The sequence below is a fragment of the Triturus cristatus genome, chromosome 7 (genome assembly GCF_964204655.1).
Source record: "Triturus cristatus chromosome 7, aTriCri1.1, whole genome shotgun sequence".
NCBI classification, from domain to species: domain Eukaryota; kingdom Metazoa; phylum Chordata; class Amphibia; order Caudata; family Salamandridae; genus Triturus; species Triturus cristatus.
This window is the reverse complement of record NC_140590.1, coordinates 1,603,891,541-1,603,916,088: the sequence shown is the minus strand read 5'-3', so window position 1 is coordinate 1,603,916,088 and position 24,548 is coordinate 1,603,891,541. Positions and strand designations below refer to the sequence as shown.

General features: G+C 47.8%; 1 protein-coding gene across 1 annotated transcript in view; it reads left to right on the top strand.

Annotated features, from left to right (window-relative positions):
* SYCP2 (synaptonemal complex protein 2) overlaps nt 1–24,548 on the top strand; it is a 4,998,961-nt gene that overhangs the window by 1,349,387 nt on the left and 3,625,026 nt on the right. Inside the window, exon 16 of the mRNA XM_085615168.1 lies at nt 1,728–1,802. Coding sequence (XP_085471294.1) covers nt 1,728–1,802 — 75 coding nt within the window. The remainder of the gene's footprint in view (nt 1–1,727; nt 1,803–24,548) is intronic.

Here is a 24,548-nt window from a genome sequence, read left to right as displayed (position 1 = left end):
AAACAAAAAATTGTATTACAATTTATACTATTACGGTACAAAGATTTTTACTAGCATAGTTTAGTCACCAACGTATAAACATTATTGTCTTTCTCCACTTTCAATTAGGACTTATATCTCTCAATGTTTTATGAAGTATGCTTATTAACTTAAAATTTCTCCCATTTAAAGAAATGTATTTTTATGTTATGTATATGGCACTATGTCTACAGGCCACTAGGAGCAAGATGCTTATTATTTGTAAATGTGACACTTGGAAATGGAAAAACAAAATGATGAGTTTTATGGAACTCAGATGAACAAAGTTAATTCTTAAGTTTAATTTTCTCGATACAGTGCTATATTTATAAGTGAAAAGTACAGCCATTAATTGTAAGTTGGAGAAATTCAAAGTGCAGAAAAATGTTCCATACTCTTAACATTTTTGCTGAACATTTTTATGCACTTTTAATTTCTCCCATTTTTGTTATACATGTAACAGTGCCACATATGGTGAAAGGTATGTCTTGTGCCACACAGTCTCTCCTTCACCCGTACACAAATATCCCATTCATACACACACATGTTCATACAGCCCCAGAGACCACGCGTTCTCTGACACACATGGTAGCCCTGTCAGTGTCCGTAGTCACAGTATTTTGTTCAAACTATAGTATCTGGCTGTATGGACATTAGGCTTGAAGCCAATTAAGCTGGGTGTGGGGGCGTGTGGTAACAATGTGTGAGTTGCTTTACCTTCAGTAGCCCATGATGACTATCACTGCTCGGAAGTAGCTCTCACTACAGAAAAAGTCGGAGACCCCTGGTCTAAAGGAATAGCATCTGTTACCACACATGCGAAAACTACGTGTGGCTTAACAATGCAGTCAGTACCATGACTGTCGTTACCACGAGTGCTATTACAACGGCTTGCTTTAGGGAAGCGCTGGACTTTAGAATAGTTGAAATTAATATTCCAACTCCAGTCGATGTATCAGTAGGGAAGGTGTTGGACTTAAAATCTAGCACCAATCCAACACCACATTCCCTAAAGCAAGTTGTTTCAATGACTTGCGTTGTAAAGGAACTCCTGGTATTGTCGCAGTCGTGGTACTGACTGTGTTGTAAATGCATTACGATGTAATGCCTACTTTGTAATAGATGTTTCCTGGTTTAAAGGCATGGGGCCTGATTCACAAACTGCGCTTTTTAATAAGTTTACACTCTTGAGTAAGTTTACTACCTTTCAGTATTCATAAACTGTACTTTTGTAGTAACTTACACTTTTGCAGTAACTTACACTTTCGTATTAAATGGGGCACCACACATGGCAAACCATTGGTACTGCAACTTCCATTATTTTCTATGGGAGGGTGTTTCAGTCAGTGTTTGGCCATGTGTAGTGCTGGACTTCGATACTGTGGTTTTTTTCAGTAGTAACTTACAATCAGAGTTTCTGAAAACTGAAAAGTAGTAAACTTACTCCAAAGTGTATGTTACTTTTGTGAATCAGGCCCATAGACTTTAAACTCTATCTTTGAAAAGCTACATGCTTTGTGGATGGTCCACTTTTTACATGGAAGCGGAAGCATGTATTCTTGTTACTTGTTTGCCCCGGTAAATTGGTTATCAAAATTCCAACAATTGCTCATGTTGCTGTTTTTACAATTTGTATTTTACTGTGGAATTGTTATTTTAAATATATAAAAATATTGTGTGTTGCATTATAATTTTCTTTCTATGACTAGGGGTTTACTAAGAAACAATCCATTTCTGTCGCCAAAACAGCAGTTCACATTATTTTTGATGAAAGTGGGTCACAGGTATGTTTTTTGCATATTGATTTTAGATGTATTTTCTTAAATAATGATTTCCCCCTTAAACACCAGGGTGCTATGTATAAGTCATATATTTGAGGAAAGAAAAAACTGAAATAATAAAACTTTATTACCCTTATATCTCTTTACTTTACCATTATAAGCTTATAGATTCCATAAACCTAGTAGCGGACTAGAAAGTGTTCGTATATCTGCTAATTTCAGAGCTGTGGGCGTCAGTGCAAAGAGGTGTGGAGGACCCAGCCTACTATGCACCAGCTTCTGGTTACTTATCAGACCAACCATACGGATGTATTTTCAGAAAGAGCTTGCTGGGGGCATGGTTGCCCAAAGTTTTCCCTTGACAAAGATTAGGGTAGATGAGGAATTGGAGGGGCACAGCACGGACAGCAAGGCAGGCACTGGAAGACACCAGGAGCCTCCACATTGTCGAGGCTCCTGAAAAATATTAACTACAAAACGGAACAGTGACATGCTGAAACTTTTCAGTTCCCATGTCATTATCTATCTATCTATCTATCTATCTATCTATCTATCTATCTATCTATCTATCTATCTATCTATCTATCTATCTATCTGCTCTCTCTCTATATTTAACTATCCATGCCGTTTTAAATATATGTATACCTATGCAAGCTTATCTATCTTAACTTATCTATCTCTACCTAGCTATGCGTGTCTAGCTATCTGTCTTTGCATCTATCTATGCTTATAGTTATATGTATCTGTCTATATCTATGTCTATATAGCACTACCTTCATCTGACTACATACACCCATTTTTATATATCTATATGTTCGAGTCATATGAGCTGCAGATTACACAATATACATAGATCTCCATCTGGTGTTGGGCCCGGATGTTTGCACTTGTTTTTGTCCTGGAAAGTCTTTGGAAGTCACGAGATAGGTGACTCCTCCCTAGGATGCTGGTGTGCATGGGCATCGGCTCCATCCTCAGATAGTTTCTTTCCGCCATCGGGCTCGGATGTGTTTCTTGCTCTCCAGTTCGGAACCGTTACTGATTCCATTTCGACGCGCAATCCTTCACCCTTTCCACGGTATTGTCTCGATCGCGAACCCTACTCGTCACGCATCTCTCCAAGTCGAAGTTCTCGGTTCCGGTCGTCGATGAAGGCCTTCGGGCCTACCTGGGCCTTAGCATCTGGCTCATGGAAAGAAGGCCATTCAAAAAATTTCCTCGATGTGGGTCGAAGTTTCCCCACACCGATCTGCATGAGGTGTGTAACCTCTGCTTGTCACCGGAGCACGAGGCCAGAGACTGTCCAGCTTGTGCCTCTTTCCACTCCAAGAAGACCATTCAGGATCGGCGAGCTCGGAGGACCATGACTCGCCCGTCGACAGAAATCCCTGACGACATCTTCCAAGAGGGCGTCGATGACCCGGAGCGGATTGAAGAAGGCCTTGTCAGCGCTTCTGAAGCCGATGACTCCGACGTCGAAAAAATCAGTCCGGCACAGAGGGTCGTATGTAAAGACGTCGACCTCGACCCCCCTCCATACAATAAAGGTTTCGGTTACACCTTCGCCTTCGGGCCCAGGTGCACACCAACACACCGCTTCCCACGCCCTGCCCTCGGGCCCGGCAAAGAAGCCCACCAAGCCTTCAGGCTTGAGCCAGCCTACGTCCGGTGCCGAAACTCAATCTTCGGCACCGAAAAAGAAACCGCACTCCTCCTCCGTGTCGACCGCTGCTTCCACCTCAAAGCCCTCGACCAAAACAACAAGCACCGACTCAACAGTCCCGTGCACTCATACAAATATCAGTTCCACAAAGTATGTGTGTCTTTGGTATGACATGAAAATGCTGATGCTTCGCGATTTTTGTGTATCCTTTAATGGGTCATCAGGCGAGAACACAAAGAGTCAGCCGACACGTGTTTCGTCAGAGAGAAAGTCACACTCTGACTCTTCAGGGCTGGAAACAATACAAACACATAATTGGCACAATACGGTGTAAATTCTCTTTTTACATTTCTTGAACACGACACTAAAACACTGAGAATGAAAAGGAAGCAAAGCAAAAGACAAAAGGGATAGGACACCATAAATCCCACATGGGTGAAAAGTATCAAAACAGAAAGATTCTCAACTAGTGAATAGTGCCCATTCATCCTGTCAGTTGATCCTGTGTAGAACAATAGAGGAAACCACTGCCATTCCCATGAACATGTATTAACATGCCACCACACCTGGTGAGTACCAAGTAGTCGCCAATTGATGTCAACACTGAAACACTAATACAAATGAAAAAAGACCAAACAAAGCACCATTTCACATACCAAAGAATCAACATCCCCCGACATCTTACCTAAAAGACCGGAAGTGATCCAAAATAGCAAAGAATGTATAATGCTCATACGTCCCATCAAGACACGGATAGTCGTTCAATCAGCCTTGTTAGATAAAGGACTTCATATATAGCTATGGTCTACAATCCTGCAAGTAAAAAAAGAGGTGTAGAAAACCTAACACCTGAAGTACATATTAAATATTGCCACTCTAAAGTGCCCAATTTTTTTTTTTTTATTTCGATTCTAGGTCCTAGATAGCCCCACCGATGTGCTCGTCACACACACAGACACGGCTTACCTACAGCGAAGAGATCATTATCCACGTGAGTCACGCCCATGCAAAATATGTACATCACAGATCCTTCAAATGTATGTCAATATCTAGAACAGATAAAACAATATATATACCAATACGAATAGCCATATCCATCTGAAACACCACGTGTGCACCCACACCATATGTCCCCTTCACAGGGAAACTTACATCTTCCGAGCTCACAAAGTTCTTAGTATCGCTAGGAGACACGTGTGTGTGTCTACCCAAACCTATAGAGGAACCAAAGATAAAAAGCACACAGACTCCAATTAATCATCTGACCAACTCGCCGGCAGTGAAAAAACACTCAGAGCCGACCAAGAAGCCACTCCCCAAGAGTTCGGACACACACTCTTCGGAGCCGAAAAAATCATCAGGACCCAAAAAACATTCAGAGACTGTAAAACACGGGTCCAAACCCAAGGACACTCCGGAGTCGATGCCTCAAAAGTCCTCGAAACCGAAACACTCAGCGCCGAAAAACCAAGATTCATCAGCAGAGCTTTTTCGGCCAGATCCTGCACAAAAAACTCTGGTTAAAGACCCTAAAACTGGTCATTTGACACTAAGCTCCAGGAAAAGACCACGGGACAAGCCTACACCTGCTCCACCACCTAAAAAGAGGGACATTGCCACATCCCCTCTTAGAGTCCCTTCTCCACCACCTCCACCCCCTCCTCTTCTTCCTCCTCCACCACCTCACTCTCCTACACCATTAGATGATGATGACACCTCTGATGACACGGGGAGGTGCGGACGATGTGCCACTAGGGGATCCCAGCCCACCTGGTTCCCCTGACCCTTGGGATGACTATAATACACCTGATGTCCCAAATCTCCCGCAAGACGACATCTACCCCTCTAGGCCTTCACCACCAGAGGACACCATGGGCTTTAATCAGCTCGTAAAACGAGCTGCCCAGTACCACGGCGTCGACCTACACACAGACCCTGTTGAGGAGGATTTCTTGTTGGACAGCCCCACCGCTAACATAGTGGTCCCTGCCTGAGCCAACCTTCCCTCGTCCGCTGCTACTTTAGCCCACTTTAGGCGCCTGCCACAGCACGAAGGTACAAGCTCATGAGAGGATTTCCACTTGTGGGGAATCTTAATTAAGTTCCCAACCTGCCAGGGCGGAATCAATGTTAAGGAGAGAGGATTGTGGTCACTATCACAAGACGCTATAACCTCCATATCATAATGGAATGACCACAAATTATAATTCAACATAAGATAATCTATTCTGGAGGTATGTCCCAACCTGTTGTAGGTATGCGCACCCATAGGATCCGATTTAGATCGTCCGTTAGTTGGTCTTAGGTCATGTTCCATACAGAGTGCATTGATGTCTACCGCACTCTGGGACCATTTAGGGATCGTGTCTAGGGTCAGGGTGGGAATACCTCTCCTTGTGTCCTCATCCCAAGTGTCCAAGATATCCTCCCTAGCCAGTGGTTCAAAACAGCAATTGAAGTCGCCTGCGAGAAGAACGTAAGAATCAATACTGCAGGCGGCTAGATCGCTGTTTAATCCTGTAGAGGATAGAGTTGATGACCCGCCCCTGGCCCCCCTTAAATAGAGGTTAAAAACTTCTAGCTTCCTTCCCCCTGGGCATAGTATGGTTATCCTCTGGAGATCAGGAGAATGCGTGGACTTTTGGCTTACACTTAAACCTAGTGCGATATTGACCCATATAAGGAGGCCACCCGACGGGCGACCTTTACATCCATGTTGTTGGGAAGCTGGGACGAAGTAGGTCGTAAAGCCCACTCTATGCCTAGGTTCGAGGCACCAGGTTCCCCGCAAAAGACAGATGTTATAAGAGGCCAAAAAGGCATTCCATTCAGGAATTTCAAAATTGCGGGCGAGCCCTGCCACATTCCAGCTTATAATCTTTAGCAAGGGGTCATCTGGAGTAAACTGCCTTAGAGGGTTGTCTAGTGTAGCCAAATTGGACACAGGTCCTGCCACCCCCACAGCAGTTCTATTTAACCTAAGCGGTGGCTCAGTCTGGTGGTAGTAGGGAGCCATTGCTGCATCAGTCAACTTCCTAATTGGTGAAACATTCTGAGTTGGAAGCAAGGGAATCATACGTGGTGGGTCCAGTCGTTCCGTTACGACTTGGGAGTCGAAAATACATGACGTATTCAAACCCACCTCTGTAGGTAAAACACAATGCATACCCTCTAGGCTTAGAGAACTAACAACAGGAGGTTCAATCAACACAGGAAAAGATTCTGTGAGCCCTAAAACCTGTGGTAAAGGAACTTGGAGAGCAGGTTGGCATACGAGTCAATCTACCTCCTCAAGACCAGCAAACCTATTCGAGGTTGGGAAGCCATTCCAGTTTAAGGGGGAATCATGGAATTTTTTGGGATGACTCCTCCAATTGTGGTGGTGTACTAGAGACCAGTCCTCTTCCTGTGTATATCTAGGATGTGGTGGATAAAAAAGGACAATGGCCTAGGTATAACAAGAGAACCTTCACCAATGGGCCAGGAACAGATGTGGTGTGCCGTATGAGGGTCATCAAAGGTCACCACTATACAATCCCCGGGACTAGATTTCCTTATAGGATCCTCCCAGGGGATTCTGCGTACCATCAAGACTCTACTTCTCCAGCCATTGGGAATTGGTCTATTCACATTGAGCCAATGCATTATCTTATTCTTCAGAGACCAGTGGTTCTCATGTTGGCCGTTTCCCAACTGGGGGACACCCGTCAGCACAACCACATAGTCATTGGCCTCTGGAGGGAGATCAATGTAGCCCCCTCTAAAGTTATTCTTAACAGGAGGGCTCTGGGTTGGATGGTACGCCACTTCACTGGGAGGGGGTCTATGCGGTGCACCTGCATTGGGTTTGACTAATGGTTGAGGGGTGGGGCACTTGGGAGCCTTAAGTTTAGGGGCGGTGGTACTATGATCCACACCCACAGTCCCCGATGTAGGAACCGATCGTGCAAAAGCTGATGCTGGAGGGGAGGATTGCGGGACTTGAGGAATTAAAACATGAGGTGATGTCTCAACTACAGGAAAGCCCTGATTTTCTAGACTTCTCAGGCCGAGAGTGGCCAGAGCAATAATGCTCTTTTCCATCTCAAGCAAGTTATTCTCAATGCGTGAGAGTCTAAGATCAAGGGGGGAAAGAAGTTTCTTAAGAGTTTCCCAGACTAAGCCTATAAATTCCCCTTCATTCCTTTCTACACTCTCTGCATGTAGGCCCTCATCCTCTGCCATAGTGGCGGAAAAGGCAGTGGAGAAAGCAGAAACTGTCCCCTCTTTAACTCCCTCACAATGTGGTTGTTCCCTGGAAACACACCCTCCTATGAGGTTAGAAACCGGAACGCTAGTCAATTTCGGCTGTTGTGCAACCGCAATTTTAGCCTTCTTACGACGGTAAGCAGACCGAGAGGTGCATTTTCTTTTAGATTGATTATCTTTGCTAATGGTGCACCTAGGTGAAAACAATGCAGGGATGGGAAAATTAGAACTAGCATCCTGCTTGAAAGAAATGGTAGGTAGATTCACTGTACTAACCTGAGTCGATGGCTCTAAAGTAGAGGGGAGTAAAGGAAAAGTCGGGGTATGGTGGACATCAACCTGTGTGACTACACAATGGGGGATAGCTGGACGCGCCGGGGTAACCGCGGTGGCTATATGGCCCAAGGAGGATCTTTTGGACAGGTCGATTACCTGGGATAGTCTCCTAGCGGATGCCAATTCCAGGGAGACACGAGTCTGAAGTTTGGAAATTTCATGGTCTATAGCTGTGTTGGTACGGGTGATAAAATCGTCCATAGGACCATTGATTGGGAGACCGCCATTTGCGGCCTTACTCCGTGTTAACCTGGTGCACATAGCTTAACAACAACAACAAAGGCAACCCCCTGACTTAACAGCGGGGATAAAATGATAAAATGGTTTAACAGTTAGGCTCAAACACTGAAATGATGGAAAAAGAACAAAAGAGGGTGGCCCCGACCAGACCTCGCAGACCTCGAACGGCCTCAAACGGCCCGCTCTTAGCCCGGTCTTCGCTTCGGGCTCGTTCCGCGCGCGTTCCGCTAGCGCGGTTATTGATGCGGTATATGTAGGGCTAAGTGAACAAGGGGAGGGGCTTGGAAGAGGACCCAGCTGCGCCACTGCTTCTCCAGGCGCTGTGGTAGCTGGTCCTCGCAGTCCCGCCCTCCTCGATATGCTGCTTGTTGAAGTCCGGCGTGGAGCAGGTATGGGGTGAGTCAGGGCACCTCTCATGAGCTTGTACCTTCGTGCTGTGGCAGGCGCCTAAAGTGAGCTAAAGTAGCAGCGGACGAGGGAAGGTTGGCTCAGGCAGGGACCACTATGTTAGCGGTGGGGCTGCGCCTTGATGCCCTGGGTGCTACCAGCCAAAATGTTTTACCAATATTCACAGAAACCATCGCGGTACTAAGCGATTTGTTTATTATACCCCAAACTAGCGTGAGGGTTTCTGCGAAAGGTGCTCCTAGGGCAAGAAATAAGTGGTATTCCTCTAAATGTCGGGTTGCTAAGGGGGAACTTATTTCCGCAGTGAAAAGCAAGGATCCAGGCAATATTAGATTGGCGAGGAAACTCTATAAAAAAGTTGTGGCAGAGGCGAAGGAGGCCCATGAATACAGTTTTTGGTGGGATCTAGTGGAGGCAAGCACCAGGAAAGACTCCAAGGGGTTCTGGGATCTGCTGAGAGCTAGGGACAAACCTCTTGATTTTCAGTTTACTTGTAATATTCCTGGTGACGTCTGGTTTGCCCACTTTTTCAAACTGTACTCTGTCCAATGTGGGGTATCCCATCTTAATACGGGTCTTCTCGCCAGCTTACCAACCGAGATTTCCATTAATGACTGCCCCTTCAACACCGAGGAAGTTGAAAGGGCAATCAGCTGTATTATATCTAATAAGGCTGCTGGTCCTGATGGAATTCCGGGCGACCTGCTGAAGAAATATCCATCACTGAGGAGTAGACTAATTGCCTCACTTCTGAATGAGGCTGTGTTGGGAGGTTCTCTCCCTGACTCATGGAGGGGCGCTGAGGTCGTCCCTATTTTTAAAAAAGGCTGTCGGGACGACCCAGCTAACTATCGCCCTATTAGCCTGCTCGACTCAACACAAAAGGTCGCGGGCAAAGTGGTACTAGGCAGGATCTTGCAGTGGGTCGAAGAAAACCAGGTTTTGTCAGATTTTCAGGCAGGTTTTAGATCAGGGATGGGTACCATCGAGCAGACGTTTCGCCTTTTAATGATTTACTGGAAAGTGGTTGTGCTGGGTGGGGGCAGCTTGTATTTAGTCTTTATAGACTTGCGAACTGCCTTCGACCTGGTCCCACGAGTCCAATTGTGGAATGTCCTCGATAGGTTGGGCATACCTCCTTATTTGTTGGCCTTGCTCATAAAGTTTCATGAAAGCAACTTTGCTCAGATTAGATGGGGTACCCAGGGGGAAAAAACATCTCGTATTCCCGTAGATAGGGGCGTCCGCCAGGGGTGCGTGCTTGCCCCCACTCTGTTTTCTCTTTATGTTAACGGAGTGGTGGAGCATCTGCTTCAACATCCGTCAGATGCACCATCCTTGGCTGGTAAGAAAGTTCCTACGCTCCTATTTGCGGATGATACCCTCCTAATCTCAAAGTCACCAGTAGGTATCCAAAAGTTGCTTTCCAGTTTTAAGGCCTTTTGTGACATCAAGGGCCTGTCCATAAACATAAGCAAGACCAAATTCCTTGTTCTTAACCCCCCCAGGAAAACTGTTGTTCCTCCCACCTTGGACTCTGTTCCTCTTGACAGAGTCAATGAATTTGACTACCTAGGCATTCGACTGTGTGTCAATATGAGTTGGAAGGCGCACCACCAAAAGGTGTTTCTGACCCATAAGAGGGTCACAGGGGCCCTGCTCAAAGAACAACGTGCCTCTCTTTTAAAACCTATTGGGGCACTACTAGACATTTATAGGGCAAGGGTGGTGAGTGCAGCATTGTATGGTGTGGAATTGTGGGGCACACAGAGAGTAGACATCTTGACCCACCTCGAAAACAATTTCTATAAAGTTCTTATGAAGTTACCCCATAGTACCCCTACAATTCCCCTCTTGCTAGATGCAGGCACACGCCCAATCTGCGAGCAAGCTAGGCTACGTCCCCTTTTATTATGGGCCAGGATATGGAATGTCCCTGAATTGAGTAGCTATGCAGATGCCCTAAGCGAAATCTTATCCTTATCTGGCTGGTATAAGGTAAACTGGCTCAGGGAGGTTAAGCGATTTCTTCATGAGTTGGGTTTAGGAGATGCCTGGGTCAATAGAACAGCACCTTCAAAACAAATGCTAAAGAAGGCTTATTGGCTTTGGGTGGATAACGAGAGGTTGTGTAACCCTAATCATTGTAAATCTGTTGCCCAGTTTCTGCTAGTTAAGGAGATCCCTTTCAGAGAACCTTACCTGGACTCAATCCATAACCCGGGTGACAGAGCATTATACTTCAAATTTAGGGTGGGTGTTCTTCCCTTAGGACTCCTAACTTCTACTTGGAAACCTCCACTCCAAACTACACCGTATTGCCCCTTTTGTGACTCAAGGGTTGAGTCCATAGCTCATTTGTTGTTTGAGTGCCATGCTTATGTTGTGCCTAGGTTGAGATGGTTGAAGCCTCTATGTAGGAGTCTGGGCACAAGATCATACTTGGAAGCTTTACGCATATTGCGCTCAGTTGCCCGTCCTTTCTTTGCCTGCTGTATGGCTAAATTTCTGGGCTGGGGTTGGAGGATAAGAACTGCAAGGAAACAGTTGTTACAGTAATGTGTTTCTGCCTGTATTGGCTTTTAAAACTTAGTTATTATTTTATTTTGTTGATTCTGTAGGTTTTTATACTGTGTTCACCAAATTGTTCGTTTTTCTTCTTTTTTTATTGATGTTATGTATTACTTTTATGATATGTCTTTATGTCGAAATAAAGTTCTATTACAATTACAATTACTTTACCCATGCTCAAAGGGGTTATTAAGCATGCTCCTGATATATTCAAAGATCCTGCTAGGGCTCGGGTCATCAACCCTCGCATAGAAAAGAAATACAAAGCTGCCCCTACAGACCCAGCTTACATTAAAGGGCCCTGTTCCATTAGACTCCATGGTGGTATCCAATGCCAGGAAGAGAGCTAACTCTCAAACATCAGGTGATGCAGCCCTACCCGATAAAGAGTCTAAACCAGTGGTTCCCAAACTTTTGACTCCTGAGGACCCCCCATTGAGTCAGCACTGGAAGCCGGGGACCCCCAAGCAATTTGTAGGATTTAAATTTCAAACATTAAAATAGTAATTCAAAAACATTAACACACGCGTGCACACAAAACAAATACTCGACTTACTAATGATTTTAGGTGCATATTTACAAGCCCCTATCACCATGGGAACATCACTTTCTGAGATGTTCCCGCGGCGATAGGGGCTTCGCCTTATTCGCAAGGCAGCGTTAAGCCACTTAACGTGGCTTAACGCTGCCTTGTAAATAAGACCCCCTTTCACCCAATGCTTAGCGTGAAAGGGGTGGGCAGTGGGTGTTGCGGTGGGCGTTTCCCCTGCAACACCCATTGATTTTGACGCAGACCCCCATTTACAAGGGCAGCGTAAATGGGAGGCAGCGCCAAAATTAAGACCAGGGAAAACCTGGTCTTAACTTGGCGAAACAAGGAGAAATGCTTCATTTATCCTCGTTTTTGCAAAATGCCTTGGATTGTTTATGTTCAGGAAGGTGACCCTTCCTGCACATCAACAATCTTTAAAAAAAAAATGACAATTTGTAATTTCCATATGTGCTGCATTAAGCAGCACACATAGAAGTGACAAAACGACATTTCAAGATTTTGGATGTGCAGGACCTTCCTGTACATAAACAATCTTCCCCTGTTAAGTGTAGCGTCAGCGCGGGGGAAACGCAGGGCTGCACCATATTCTTGAAAATATGGTGCAGCCCTGCGTTTCTGAAGTGGCGGAGTGTGTTAAGCCAAGGAGGCTAACTACACTCTCCGCCACTTCTGTTGTATTTTATATTGAAAGATTTTGCAAAAAAAACGAAAAAAAGTTAAAGGGAAGGTTGGTGCTGCATCTCCGTGACTAACTTTTCAATGGTTGGTTTTATTTCGCAGTAAGAGGCTCCTGCTCCTGCCAGGGCCAGACTGGAAATCCAAAGCAGCCCTGGCAAATGATTTCAGACCAGTCCCCATACGGTGCACACCAAGTGCAGTGAGTGAGCCTGACCACTACAAAGGGGGCTTTGGGAGGCTCTCCCCCCAAAACATTTAGGAAACAATGGTGCAGTCTACAACACATTTATCATTATATATTGAATTGTATTAGCTTTTAAAGAATAGTAAATGAAGACCTGACTATGCATTAGAATACGACAATCTTTCTGGGGGGTCTTCAATGATTCCCCCACTATCACCTTCCAACAGTGCTTCTCATCTCCCCAAAGCCCCTCTGTCACCTGTATTTAATTTTTTATAGCATCTCTCATACCATTGTAGGTTGTCAGAGCACTTTACATCACACACATATAGAGACAGTGAATCATACGTGTAAATCAGTGTATAGAAAATGTTACATAAGGCAAAGGGGACTACAAGGTGTAGAATTCACATGTCATTCATACTGATAGGCATTTTTAAAGAGTGCTTGGTCTGGAGAAGCACAAACTCAGGATTCAGAACATAACACAGTGGTTAGCATTGACTTTAACAATAAAAATATATTTCCACCCAAATAAACCTTTTTAGCAGCATCAGGATAATGAAAGACTGGGAAAAAACATAAGTCACTAACTTGTACCTTGCAGTTTGCAAGCAGCTGTTTGATGACAGTTTATAGGTCACTGTGCTAGATTACGATTGTCACTTATGAGCTGCACAGTAACAAAATAATCTATCTGACAAAAGCAGTAACACACTCACCTATGCACATAAAATACTGTTTTTTAAAATGCATGGTACACATTTTTTGCAGTAGGCATATTAACCCTCTGTGCTACATTAGATAAGTCAAAGCTGCCACTGGACAAAACTCTCATCTCTCTCCAGCAGGGACATTAATCACTGGTGTTATCTTGACACTTTTATTGTTCTTTGAAAATTGCTAATTAAACAAGATACTTTGCAGTGCTTTCAAAACTGCTGCCTGCGGACCCTCTAGGAATGTGTCAGGGACCCCTGGGGGTCCGCAGACCACAGTTTGGGACACACTGGTCTAAACTCTTGGACGCCTCCGGCAAGAGGACAGCCTCAGAAGCGGCTAACATATGGCGCATCGCCAACACTCAGGCCCTGCTAGCCAGATATGATAGGGCACATTATGACGAGTTAGAGTCCCTATTGCAACACCTCCCGGACAAATATAAAAGCAAAGCCAACGACCTCATGCAGGATGGTAAACTAATCACCAATACCTCCATTTGTTGCGCTCTTGATGTGGCAGATACCGCCTCCAGAGCTATAAATACCAGTGTGCTTTTGCGTAGGCACGCTCGGCTACCCATTTCAGGCTTTAAGCCTGCGGTACAAAGTTTGATCCTGAACCAGCCATTCGACCAGCAGCACCTCTTTGGCCCTGATGTAGACTCCTCCCTGGAGAAAATGAAAAAGGACACGAACACAGCCAAGTCAATGGGAGCCTTGCAATCGCAAGCTCCCAGACGTTCTTTTCGTCGCTCCTCCTACAGAGGCAACTCCAGAGGATATTCATCAGACAATCCTTCCACCTCTTACAAGGCTTCCACCCTGTCAACCTTCACCAGAGGTTACCAGAGAGGAGGGTACAGAGGCAACAATAACAAGGGCAGAGGGAAGACTAACAGCACTCGCTCTGCCTCCACCCCTACCCAGTGACTTCCCTCCGCTTCCCCCGGACCATTCCACTCCTGTCGGGGGAAGACTGCAACAGTTCCTTCCTGTCTGGAACAACATCACCACAGACAGGTGGGTGCGACAGATTGTTCAATCAGGTTACTGTCTCAAATTCACCTCTACCCCCCCCCCCCCCCAAACATACCACCCAAACAGCGTCCAATGTCACAAGAACATCTATCTCTGCTAAAGCAGGAGGTAATCTCCCTTCTACAAAAAAATGCAATAGAACTGGTTCCCCTGCGCCAACAAACCACGGGAGTCTACTCCCTGTATTTTCTCATAGCAAAAAAGGACGGCTCTCTGAGACCTATTTTAGACCTCAGACCCTTAAACCTATACATACACTCAGACCATTTCCACATGGTCACACTTCAGCAGGTCCTTCCTCTTCTTTCACAAAGTGACTTCCTTGCTACCATAGATCTCAAGGACGCCTACTTCCATATTCCCATTCACGCAGCTCACAAGAAGTATCTCAGGTCTGTAGTGGACGGACAGCACTGTGTGAAGTTGGCCTGATATATGATGTCACTAATTCTAGTGTACACCTTGTATCAGTCCAAACAACCCTTATGGTGATTGGTTGTAAAGTCAACCTTATAGACCAGCTATCCTAGTGGTAGCATGGACAAGAGCAGTCTTAGGCTAAACTCTGAATGGCATGTGAAGCCAGCTGTTATACCATATATAATCCCTTGAATACCAAATGAAAAGACACCACAACAGATATATATAAAAATAGAATGTATTTATTCTAGTCAAACCCTCAGCACTCTTTATGAGATTCGAGGTAAGTACAACACAGTCTTATTTAAGCATATATTACGTCACACAGGTAAGTAATACAGTTAGGCCCTAGGGGCCATGCAAACCATATACTAAGTAAGTGGTATAAGAACCACTGTCACGAACACAGGATAGGCCTAGGCCTAGGGAATCGCTGGGTCTACACTATACTACCAAAGGTTAGGAAGTGGGAGGCCCACGGGATTCAGGTGCAGAGTGGAAACACTCACGCGTAATGCGTAAAAGTCGATAGAAATGGAAGTTATTAGAAATTAACAGTTTTAGGACACTTCTGGTATAGCTAGGAAGTCGAGACTCGGACAGTCAATACCCTTGTGAGCACCGAAGTACTCAAGTTACCTAAACCCTAAATCTACCCCCAGCACAATCCCCTACACTACACAAACACCATTGCATTACCCTAAACCCTAAAACACTAGCCCCAGCACGACCCCCTTCACCACACAAACACCACTGCACTGCCGTAAACCTGAAAACACTACCCCCAGCACGCCCCCTACACTACTCATACACGACTGCACTACCCCACACCCTAAAACACTACCCCCAGCAAGACCCCTACAATACGCAAACACCACTGCACTACCCTAAACCCTAAAACACTACCTCCAGCCCGACCCTCTGCACTACCCAAACACCACTGCACTACCATACACCCTAAAACACTACCCACAGTACAACCCCCTACACTATACAAACACCACTACACTACACTAAACCCTAAAACACTACCCCTACACTACACAAACACAACAGCACTAACCTAAACCCTAAAACTCTACACCCAGCACGACCCCCTAAACTACAAAAACACCACTGCACTACCCTAAACCCTTAAACACTACCCCCAGCATGACCCCATTACACTACCCAAACACCACTGCACTACCCTAAACACTAAAACACTACACCCAACAGTACCCCTACACTACCCAAACACCACTGCACTACCCTAAACCCTTAAACACTACCCCCAGCATGACCCCCTACACTACCCAAACATCACTGCACTACCCTAAACCCTAAAACACTACCACCAGCACTACCCCCTACACTACACAAACACCACTGCACTACCCTAAACCCTAAAACACTACCCCCAGCAGGACCACCTACACTTCCCAAACACCACTGCACTACCCTAAACCCTAAAACACTACCCCCAGCATGAACCCCTACACTACCCAAATACCACTGCACTACCCTAAACCCTTAAACACTACCCCCAGCACGACCCCTACACTATAAAAACACAACTGCACTGCCCTAAATCCTAAAACACTACCCCGAGCACGACCCACTACACTACACAAACACCACTGCACTACTCGAAACTCTAAAACACTACACCGAGCATGACCCCCTACACTACACAAACACCACTGTACCACCCTAAACCCTAAAACACTACCCCCTACACTACACAAACACCACTGCACTACCCTAAACCACTACCCCCAGCACGCCCCCTACACTACACAAACACCACTGCTCTACCCTACAACACAACCCCAGCACTACCCCTACACTACCCAAACACCACTGCACTACCCTAAACCCTAAAACACGATCCCCAGCAAGACCCCATTCACTACAGAAACACCACTGCACTACCTTAAACCCTAAAACACTACCCTCAGCATGACCCCATTACACTACCCAAACACCACTGCACTACCCTAAACACTAAAACACTACACCCAACAGTACCCCTACACTACCCAAACACCACTGCACTACCCTAAACCTTAAAACACTACCCCCGGCATGACCACCTACACTACACAAACACCACGGCACTGCCCTAAACCCTAAAACACTACCCCAGCAGTACCCCCTACACTACCCAAACACAACTGCAGCACCCTAAACCCTAAAACACTACCCCCAGCATGACCCCCTACACTACCCACACACCACTGCACTACCCTAAACCCTAAAACACGACCCCCTGCACTACCCAAACACCACTGCACTGCACGAAACCCTAAAACACTACCCCTGCACGACCCCCTACACTACACGAACACCACTGCGCTACCCTAAACCCTAAATCTATCCCCAGCACTACCCCCTACACTACCCAAACTCCACTGCACTACCCTAAACCGTAAATCTACGCCCAGCATGACACCCTACACTACGCGAACACCACTACGCTTCCCTAAACCCTAAGACACTTCCCCCAGCATGACCGATTACACTACACAAATACCACTACACTACCCTACTCCCTAAAACACTACCCCCAGCATGACCCCCTACACTACCCAAACACCACTGCACTACGCAAAACACTAAATCTACCCCCAGCACAAACCCCTACTTTACCCAAACACCACTGCACTACTCTAAACCCTGAAACACTACCCGCAGCATGACCCCCTACACTACCCAAACATCACTGCACTACCCTAAACCCTAAAACACTACCACCAGCACTACCCCCTACACTACACAAACACCACTGCACTACCCTAAACCCTAAAACACTACCCCCAGCAGGACCACCTACACTTCCCAAACACCACTGCACTACCCTAAACCCTAAAACACTACCCCCAGCATGAACCCCTACACTACCCAAATACCACTGCACTACCCTAAACCCTTAAACACTACCCCCAGCACGACCCCTACACTATAAAAACACAACTGCACTGCCCTAAATCCTAAAACACTACCCCGAGCACGACCCACTACACTACACAAACACCACTGCACTACTCGAAACTCTAAAACACTACACCGAGCATGACCCCCTACACTACACAAACACCACTGTACCACCCTAAACCCTAAAACACTACCCCCTACACTACACAAACACCACTGCACTACCCTAAACCACTACCCCCAGCACGCCCCCTACACTACACAAACACCACTGCTCTACCCTACAACACAACCCCAGCACTACCCCTACACTACCCAAACACCACTGCACTACCCTAAACCCTAAAACACGATCCCCAGCAAGACCCCATTCACTACAGAAACACCACTGCACTACCTTAAACCCTAAAACACTACCCTCAGCATGACCCCATTACACTACCCAAACACCACTGCACTACCCTAAACACTAAAACACTACACCCAACAGTACCCCTATGTGAGAAGTTGGCCTGATATGTAGTGCTCACTATTCTAGTGATCACTGTGTATCATTCCAAACGACCCTTATTGATGATTGGTTGTAAGTCAACCTTTTAGACCAGCTATCCTAGTAGCGTGGATACGAGCAGTCTTAGGCTAAACTCTAGAGGGCGTGTTAAGCCAGCTGTTTACCATCACATATACCCCTTGAACACCAAGTGAAAGGACACCACACAAGTTGTTATGAAAATAAAGGATATTTATTTATAACAAGACTACCCTGGCTCTTTATGAGTCAGGGAGCTAAGCACACTACAAAACTCTTAGGAAAATACTTCAGTTGCACAATTTACACAAATGCCCGAGGGGCACGAGAAACCATCTACACTAACAGTGAAATGCGAATGGTTAGAGTCGGGAGGTACTGATTCCGGAGTGTTCCGATCAGTGGGACTAAACGAAAAAGGAACTGGACACTTGTAGAGCGAACCTGCGATGGAGCACCGAGATGCTCGAGTTACCTAGCCCGGAGGCTGCGGCTGCGTGAAGTTCGGCAAGATGTCGGGAGTCCTCGTGTAGTCTCAGGAGCCTGAAAGAAGAAGTTGCTGGCAGGCGACCAGTGACGATGTTCAGAGCGACCCAAGCCTGGATCGGTGATGAAGGAAACCTGAAAGCAGAGGGGACTCAGTTCTCAACCGCTAGCCAGCGATCGAGTGGGTACCAGGGGGGTACCGGCTGAAGTCACCTCGACCAGGTGAGTGGGTGACGTCGGACTCGGCTGTTCCTCGGACCAGGAGGCGCGGCGGCGACCAGGATGGAGGGCGAGCTGTCCCACGAAGGTGTCTGCTGTCGATGATGCTGGGCCCAGGAAGGGGCAGCGGATCTTGGCAGTGGCAACCCAAGCGGGGGAGTCAAGATGGCGTCGGGAGTGGGCCAGGAGGGTCCGTGGTACTCCTCTGTTGAAGGGGAGCAAGAGCCAGTCTGGAGCAACCAGACCGGTGATGCAAATAATCTTGGAGCGTCGTGAAGAGGGTCACAAGCCGGTCGGCAAGTGGTCGGACAACGCTGGGAACAGCAAGAAGCGGAAGGGCCCCCACGCAGCTCTCGTGGATGCTGGGGAGACAGACTTCGATGCTGGAGCTGCTCAGGGTTTAGGGCTTCTCAAACCCTAGGTGCACTCACTCGAGGGTCCCTCGGTGGGCGTGCTAGATAAGCGTCGTGCAGGTTCTGAAGATAGCCGGTCCCGCAGGTCTCGTCACACCTACGACTCTCAGCTGGGCTGATGAGGGAGGTAAAAGGTCAGAGATGGCAGGGAACTCGGGTCTCGTCGAGCTGGGCAGTCTTGATCCGTGGGAGAGACTTACAGCAAACCGCAAGCGCTTAGGTGGTGCCTGCTGGTGCAGGGTGGCTACTCCTTAGCCACAAGGGAGAGTCTTCAGAAATAGTCAAGAGTTCCTTTCGTGGAAAGTGGTTCGTGATTCGGAGTTATCCGATTATCTGATTATCCAATTTGGGAAGGGGACTCGCTCCTACCTTTATTCTAAGAAAATGGGCTGGCCCGTGACTAGGTTCTACCTATGGGTGGAGCCAGGAGGGGGGTGGTTACACCCCTATCCTTTGTCCGGCTTCGCGCCAGCTCAGGGGCTGGTGTGCCCCCGAAACTGGTTTGAGCCGGGCTATGCACAGTGAGCACCGGGGTGCCACTTGCAATCACCTTCCTTTCAGCCCTGCCTACCTGGGATACACAAACCCTGTCTGGGATGGTGCTAACACCGCCCTCGACAGGAAACCCTTTGTCCAAGCTCCCTTTGCTGGAAGGTCCCCCAGCAGCAGGAGGTCAGACTTGTGTCTGGTGGCAGCATCCATTTTGTGATGCTGAGGCTTGAGTCAACTTTAACCGGGGTTCAAGGTTACTTCCATGTCGTGTCCCTCTAAAAGGGGGGAATGCTAACCCCGTCGCCAGGACTGGCGAGGGGTTCGTATTCCCATTCGTATGACACCTTACTCGACATGTGTAGGTGATGCGATGCCAAAGTTAGCAAATAACCGCAAGGATTATAATGCATTAAAAGTAGTTGGCCCGCGTCACCATGGAACGGCTATTAGGACTTGGTCCCGCAAGCCGTCGACGGGCTCAGCTCGCGCCAGAGCACCGTCCCACATGATTCCCGGCACTCTGCCTTCAGGATTGATAAGGCCTGCTATAGGAGTGACTGATAGGAATCCATGTGTCCATTTTAGGGTTTAGGTGTAGGAATACTACACCTACAGCAACGGGTGATTACACCACGTGGCCCCAGCTGTCGTGCAGCCAGTTGTGTCAGATTTGGGCGGCCATTCCAGGGGTGGCATAATACATGCTGCAGCCCCTGGTAGGCCCTGGGTACACCGATGCCCTGGATACCTGTGGTATGCTGAGACAGGGACTGACAAGGCGGCCCAGTTCCAATTAGTGGATGCACCTAATGTACATGTGTGTTCATTTCGAGAGAGAACAGCTAGGCTGTGGGTCTGATTGGCAGGCCCACAGCCGGAGAAAGTCGTAAACCAATGAAGCAAAAGCAAAAAATCTGGGTGATCATAGGATTGCAGACCCTACTCTCCTACATGACCCCCCCCCCAAACTTTGGGACAATAAGCTAACCTTGACCAGGTGAGTCTTCTTGCTCTAAGTGGAAATACCTGGAGAGCCCATCTGCATTGCCATGATCAGTGCCAGGTCTATGCTCCACTGTGAAGTCCATCCCCTGTAGGGAAATGGACCACCTAAGTAGTTTGGGGTTTTCACCCTTCATTTGATTTAGCCACAAAAGGGGCTTATGGTCGGTCTGAATCTTGAAGTGAGTGCCAAACAAGTATGGCCTCAACTTCTTCAGGGCCCAAACCACAGCAAAGGCCTCCCTCTCAATAGCTGACCAATTCTTCTCTCTGGGGGTCAGCCTCCTGCTAATAAAAGCTATGGGCTGGTCATGACCATCAAAATTCAGTTGCGATAGAACAGCTCCCACACCCAGCTCCGAAGCGTCTGTTTGGACAATGAATGGTTTGGAGTAGTCTGGACTCTTTAGGATAGGTGCTGTGCACATGGCCTGCTTTAGGTCATCGAATGCCTTCTGACAGCTTGCTGTCCACTGAACTTTTTTTGGCATCTTTTTACTTGTCAGGTCGTTTAGCGGGGTCACAATGGATCCATAATTTCTGACAAATTTCCGGTAATAACCAGTCAGGCCCAAGAAAGCTCGAACCTGAGTCTGGGTGGTTGGAGGAGCCCAGTCCTGGATGGCCTGTATTTTGCTCTCCAATGGTTGAACCTGGCCTCCACCTACAAGGTGGCCCAGGTATACAACCTGTGTCTGCCCTATCTGGCACTTGGTGGCCTTGATAGTGAGGCCTGCCTTCTGCAGGGCCTCTAACACTTTCCTCAGGTGGACCAGGTGATCCTCCCAGGTGGAGCTAAAGACAGCGATATCGTCCAGATACGCCGCACAGAAGTCGTCCAACCCAGTGAGAACTCGATTCACCAGCCTTTGGAAGGTGGCAGGTGCATTTTTCAAACCAAAGGGCATTACCACGAACTGATAATGCCCACCCGGGGTAGAAAATGCTGTTTTGGGCTTGGCCTCCTCAGCTAACCTGATTTGCCAATACCCAGCTGTCAGGTCAAACGTACTTAAGTAGTTGGCCGAGGCCAACCGGTCGATAAGTTCGTCTGCTCTTGGTATCGGGTGGGCGTCGGTCTTAGTGACCGCATTGAGACCTCTGTAGTCCACGCAAAACCTCATCTCTTTCCTACCGCCCTGGGTGTGAGGTTTCGGCACGAGCACTACGGGACTAGCCCAGGGGCTGTCCGAGGGTTCAATGACTCCCAGCTCCAACATTTTCTGCACCTCTGTCTTGATGCAGTCTCTGACATGATCAGGCTGCCGATAGATTTTACTCTTTACGGGCAGACTGTCCCCAGTGTCGACCTCATGGGTACACCACTTGGTCTGACTGGGTGTCAGAGAGAACATATGTCGAAAGGATTGAAGAACCTGTTTACAATCCTCTTGTTGATGTCCAGAGAGGCTGCCACAAAAGACAACACCATCTACGGATCCATCGTCAGGGTTCTGAGAGAGCAGGTCTGGGAGAGGGTCACTCTCCTCCTCCTGTCCCTCATCTGTGGCCATGAGCAAGCCCATGCCCTCCCTGTCGACATATGCCTTGAGCCTGTTTACATGGAGCACCCTGTGGGGGCCCCGGGGAGTGCCCAGGTCTACCAAGTAGGTGACCTCTCCCTTTTGCTCAATGATCGTGTGGGGCCCAGACCATTTGTCTTTGAGTGCTGCTGGGGCCACTGGCTCCAGCACCCACACCTTCTGTCCAGGCTGGTACACAGTCAGGACAGCCTTTTGGTCGTGCCAAGCTTTCTGTAATTCTTGGCTCGCCTCCAGGTTTTTAGACGCCTTTTCCATGTACTCCGCCATCCGTGAGCGGAGACCGAGCACATAGTCCACAATGTTTGATGCCGGCTTTCTGAGAGGTCCCTCCCATCCTTCCTTTACCAAACAAAGGGGTCCCCTTACAGGATGTCCGAACAGAAGCTCAAAAGGGCTGTAGCCAACCCCCTTCTGCGGGACCTCTCTGTAGGCGAACAAGAGGCAGGGTATCAGGACATCCCATCTCCGCCGAAGCTTTTCAGGTAGTCCGTGAATCATCCCTTTTAGGGTCCTGTTGAATCTCTCAACAAGCCCATTGCATTGTGGGTGATAGGGTGTGGTGAACTTGTAGTTGACACCACATTCCTTCCACATAGCAGTCAGATATCCCGACATGAAGTTTGTACCTCTGTCTGAGACGACCTCCTTAGGGAAGCCCACTCTGGAGAACACTCCAAGTAGGGCCCGTGCCACCACAGGTGCTGTAGTGGTCCTAAGGGGAATAGCTTCAGGATACCTGGTGGCGTGGTCCACCACCACCAGTATAAACTTGTGCCCTGATGCTGTCTGGGGTTCCATTGGTCCGACAATGTCGATCCCCACTCGTTCAAAGGGTACCCCCACCACCGGTAGTGGTATGAGGGGGGCCTTTGTCGTGCCACCTGACTTACCACTGGCTTGGCAGGTGACACAGGAGCGGCAAAACTCCTTCGTATCTTCGGACATGTGGGGCCAGTGAAAGTGTGGAACAATTCTGTCCCAAGTCTTATTCTGGCCTAAGTGACCTGCAAGGGGAATCTCGTGGGCCAAGGTGAGAAGGAAACCTCTCAGAGACAAGGGGATGACCAGCCTCCTGGTCGCACCAGGTTTGGGGTCTCTTGCCTCGGAGTACAGGAGTCCATCGTCCCAGTACACTTTGTGGGTACCTGTGGCGTTCCCTGCAGCCTCAGCAGCGGCCTGCTGTCTGAGGGGTTCAAGTGAGGGGCAGTCTAACTGTGCCTTCCCCAGGTCTTCCCTGGAGGGTCCCCCTGAGCCCAGAAACTCAACCTGACCAGGTTCAAGCTCTTGCGGCTCAGTTTCCCTCAGTTCTTTAAGGTCAGCCTCCTCGGAGACTTGATCCACGACCTGGGGCAAGGGGGAAGGCGAAGCCTTACCCTTACTGCTCCTTTTCTTGGAAGGTGTCTGGTCCGTTCTTCCAGGATCCAGCACCTGTTCAGTGGGGCATCTTTTGGCCTGTGACCTGGTCACAGCAAGGACATGTGCTGGCAAGCCTAACATCTCCATGTGAGTCCTCTGCTCCACTTCTGACCATTGTGACGTTTCCAAATCATTGCCCAACAGACATTCTACGGGGAGGTCTGAACTAACCACAACCTTTTTCGGGCCACTTACCCCTCCCCAGGAGAAATCAACAACTGCCATACTGTGATTGGTAGTGACGTTGCTGGCATTGGTCACTAGGTAACTGGTACCTAGCATGATCTGTCCAGGGTCCACGAAGTTAGGCGTCACCATGGTGACACTGGCACACGTGTCCCTGTAGGCCTGAGCCACTTTTCCATTTATCAAAGGTGTCTGTCTGTATTTGCCCAAAGTATTGGGACTGGCATCAGGGGACATATCCATATCCCCTGTACAGACAAGGACGGCCTGAGTGAGCGTGCCGACTAAGTCGTCACTCCCCTCGGTTCCCAAGGTTAACCCAACTAATGCCTTGGGAGGCGCACTACCACTGCTGACTGTACTAGGGGGCGCAGGTGCCTTAGGGGCTGCAGTGGCAGGAGTTTTCCCTCCTTTCTTGGTGCACTCCCTAAACCAGTGAGTCTTACTTTTACAGTATTGGCACCACCTTTTTGACTGGCCTTCTT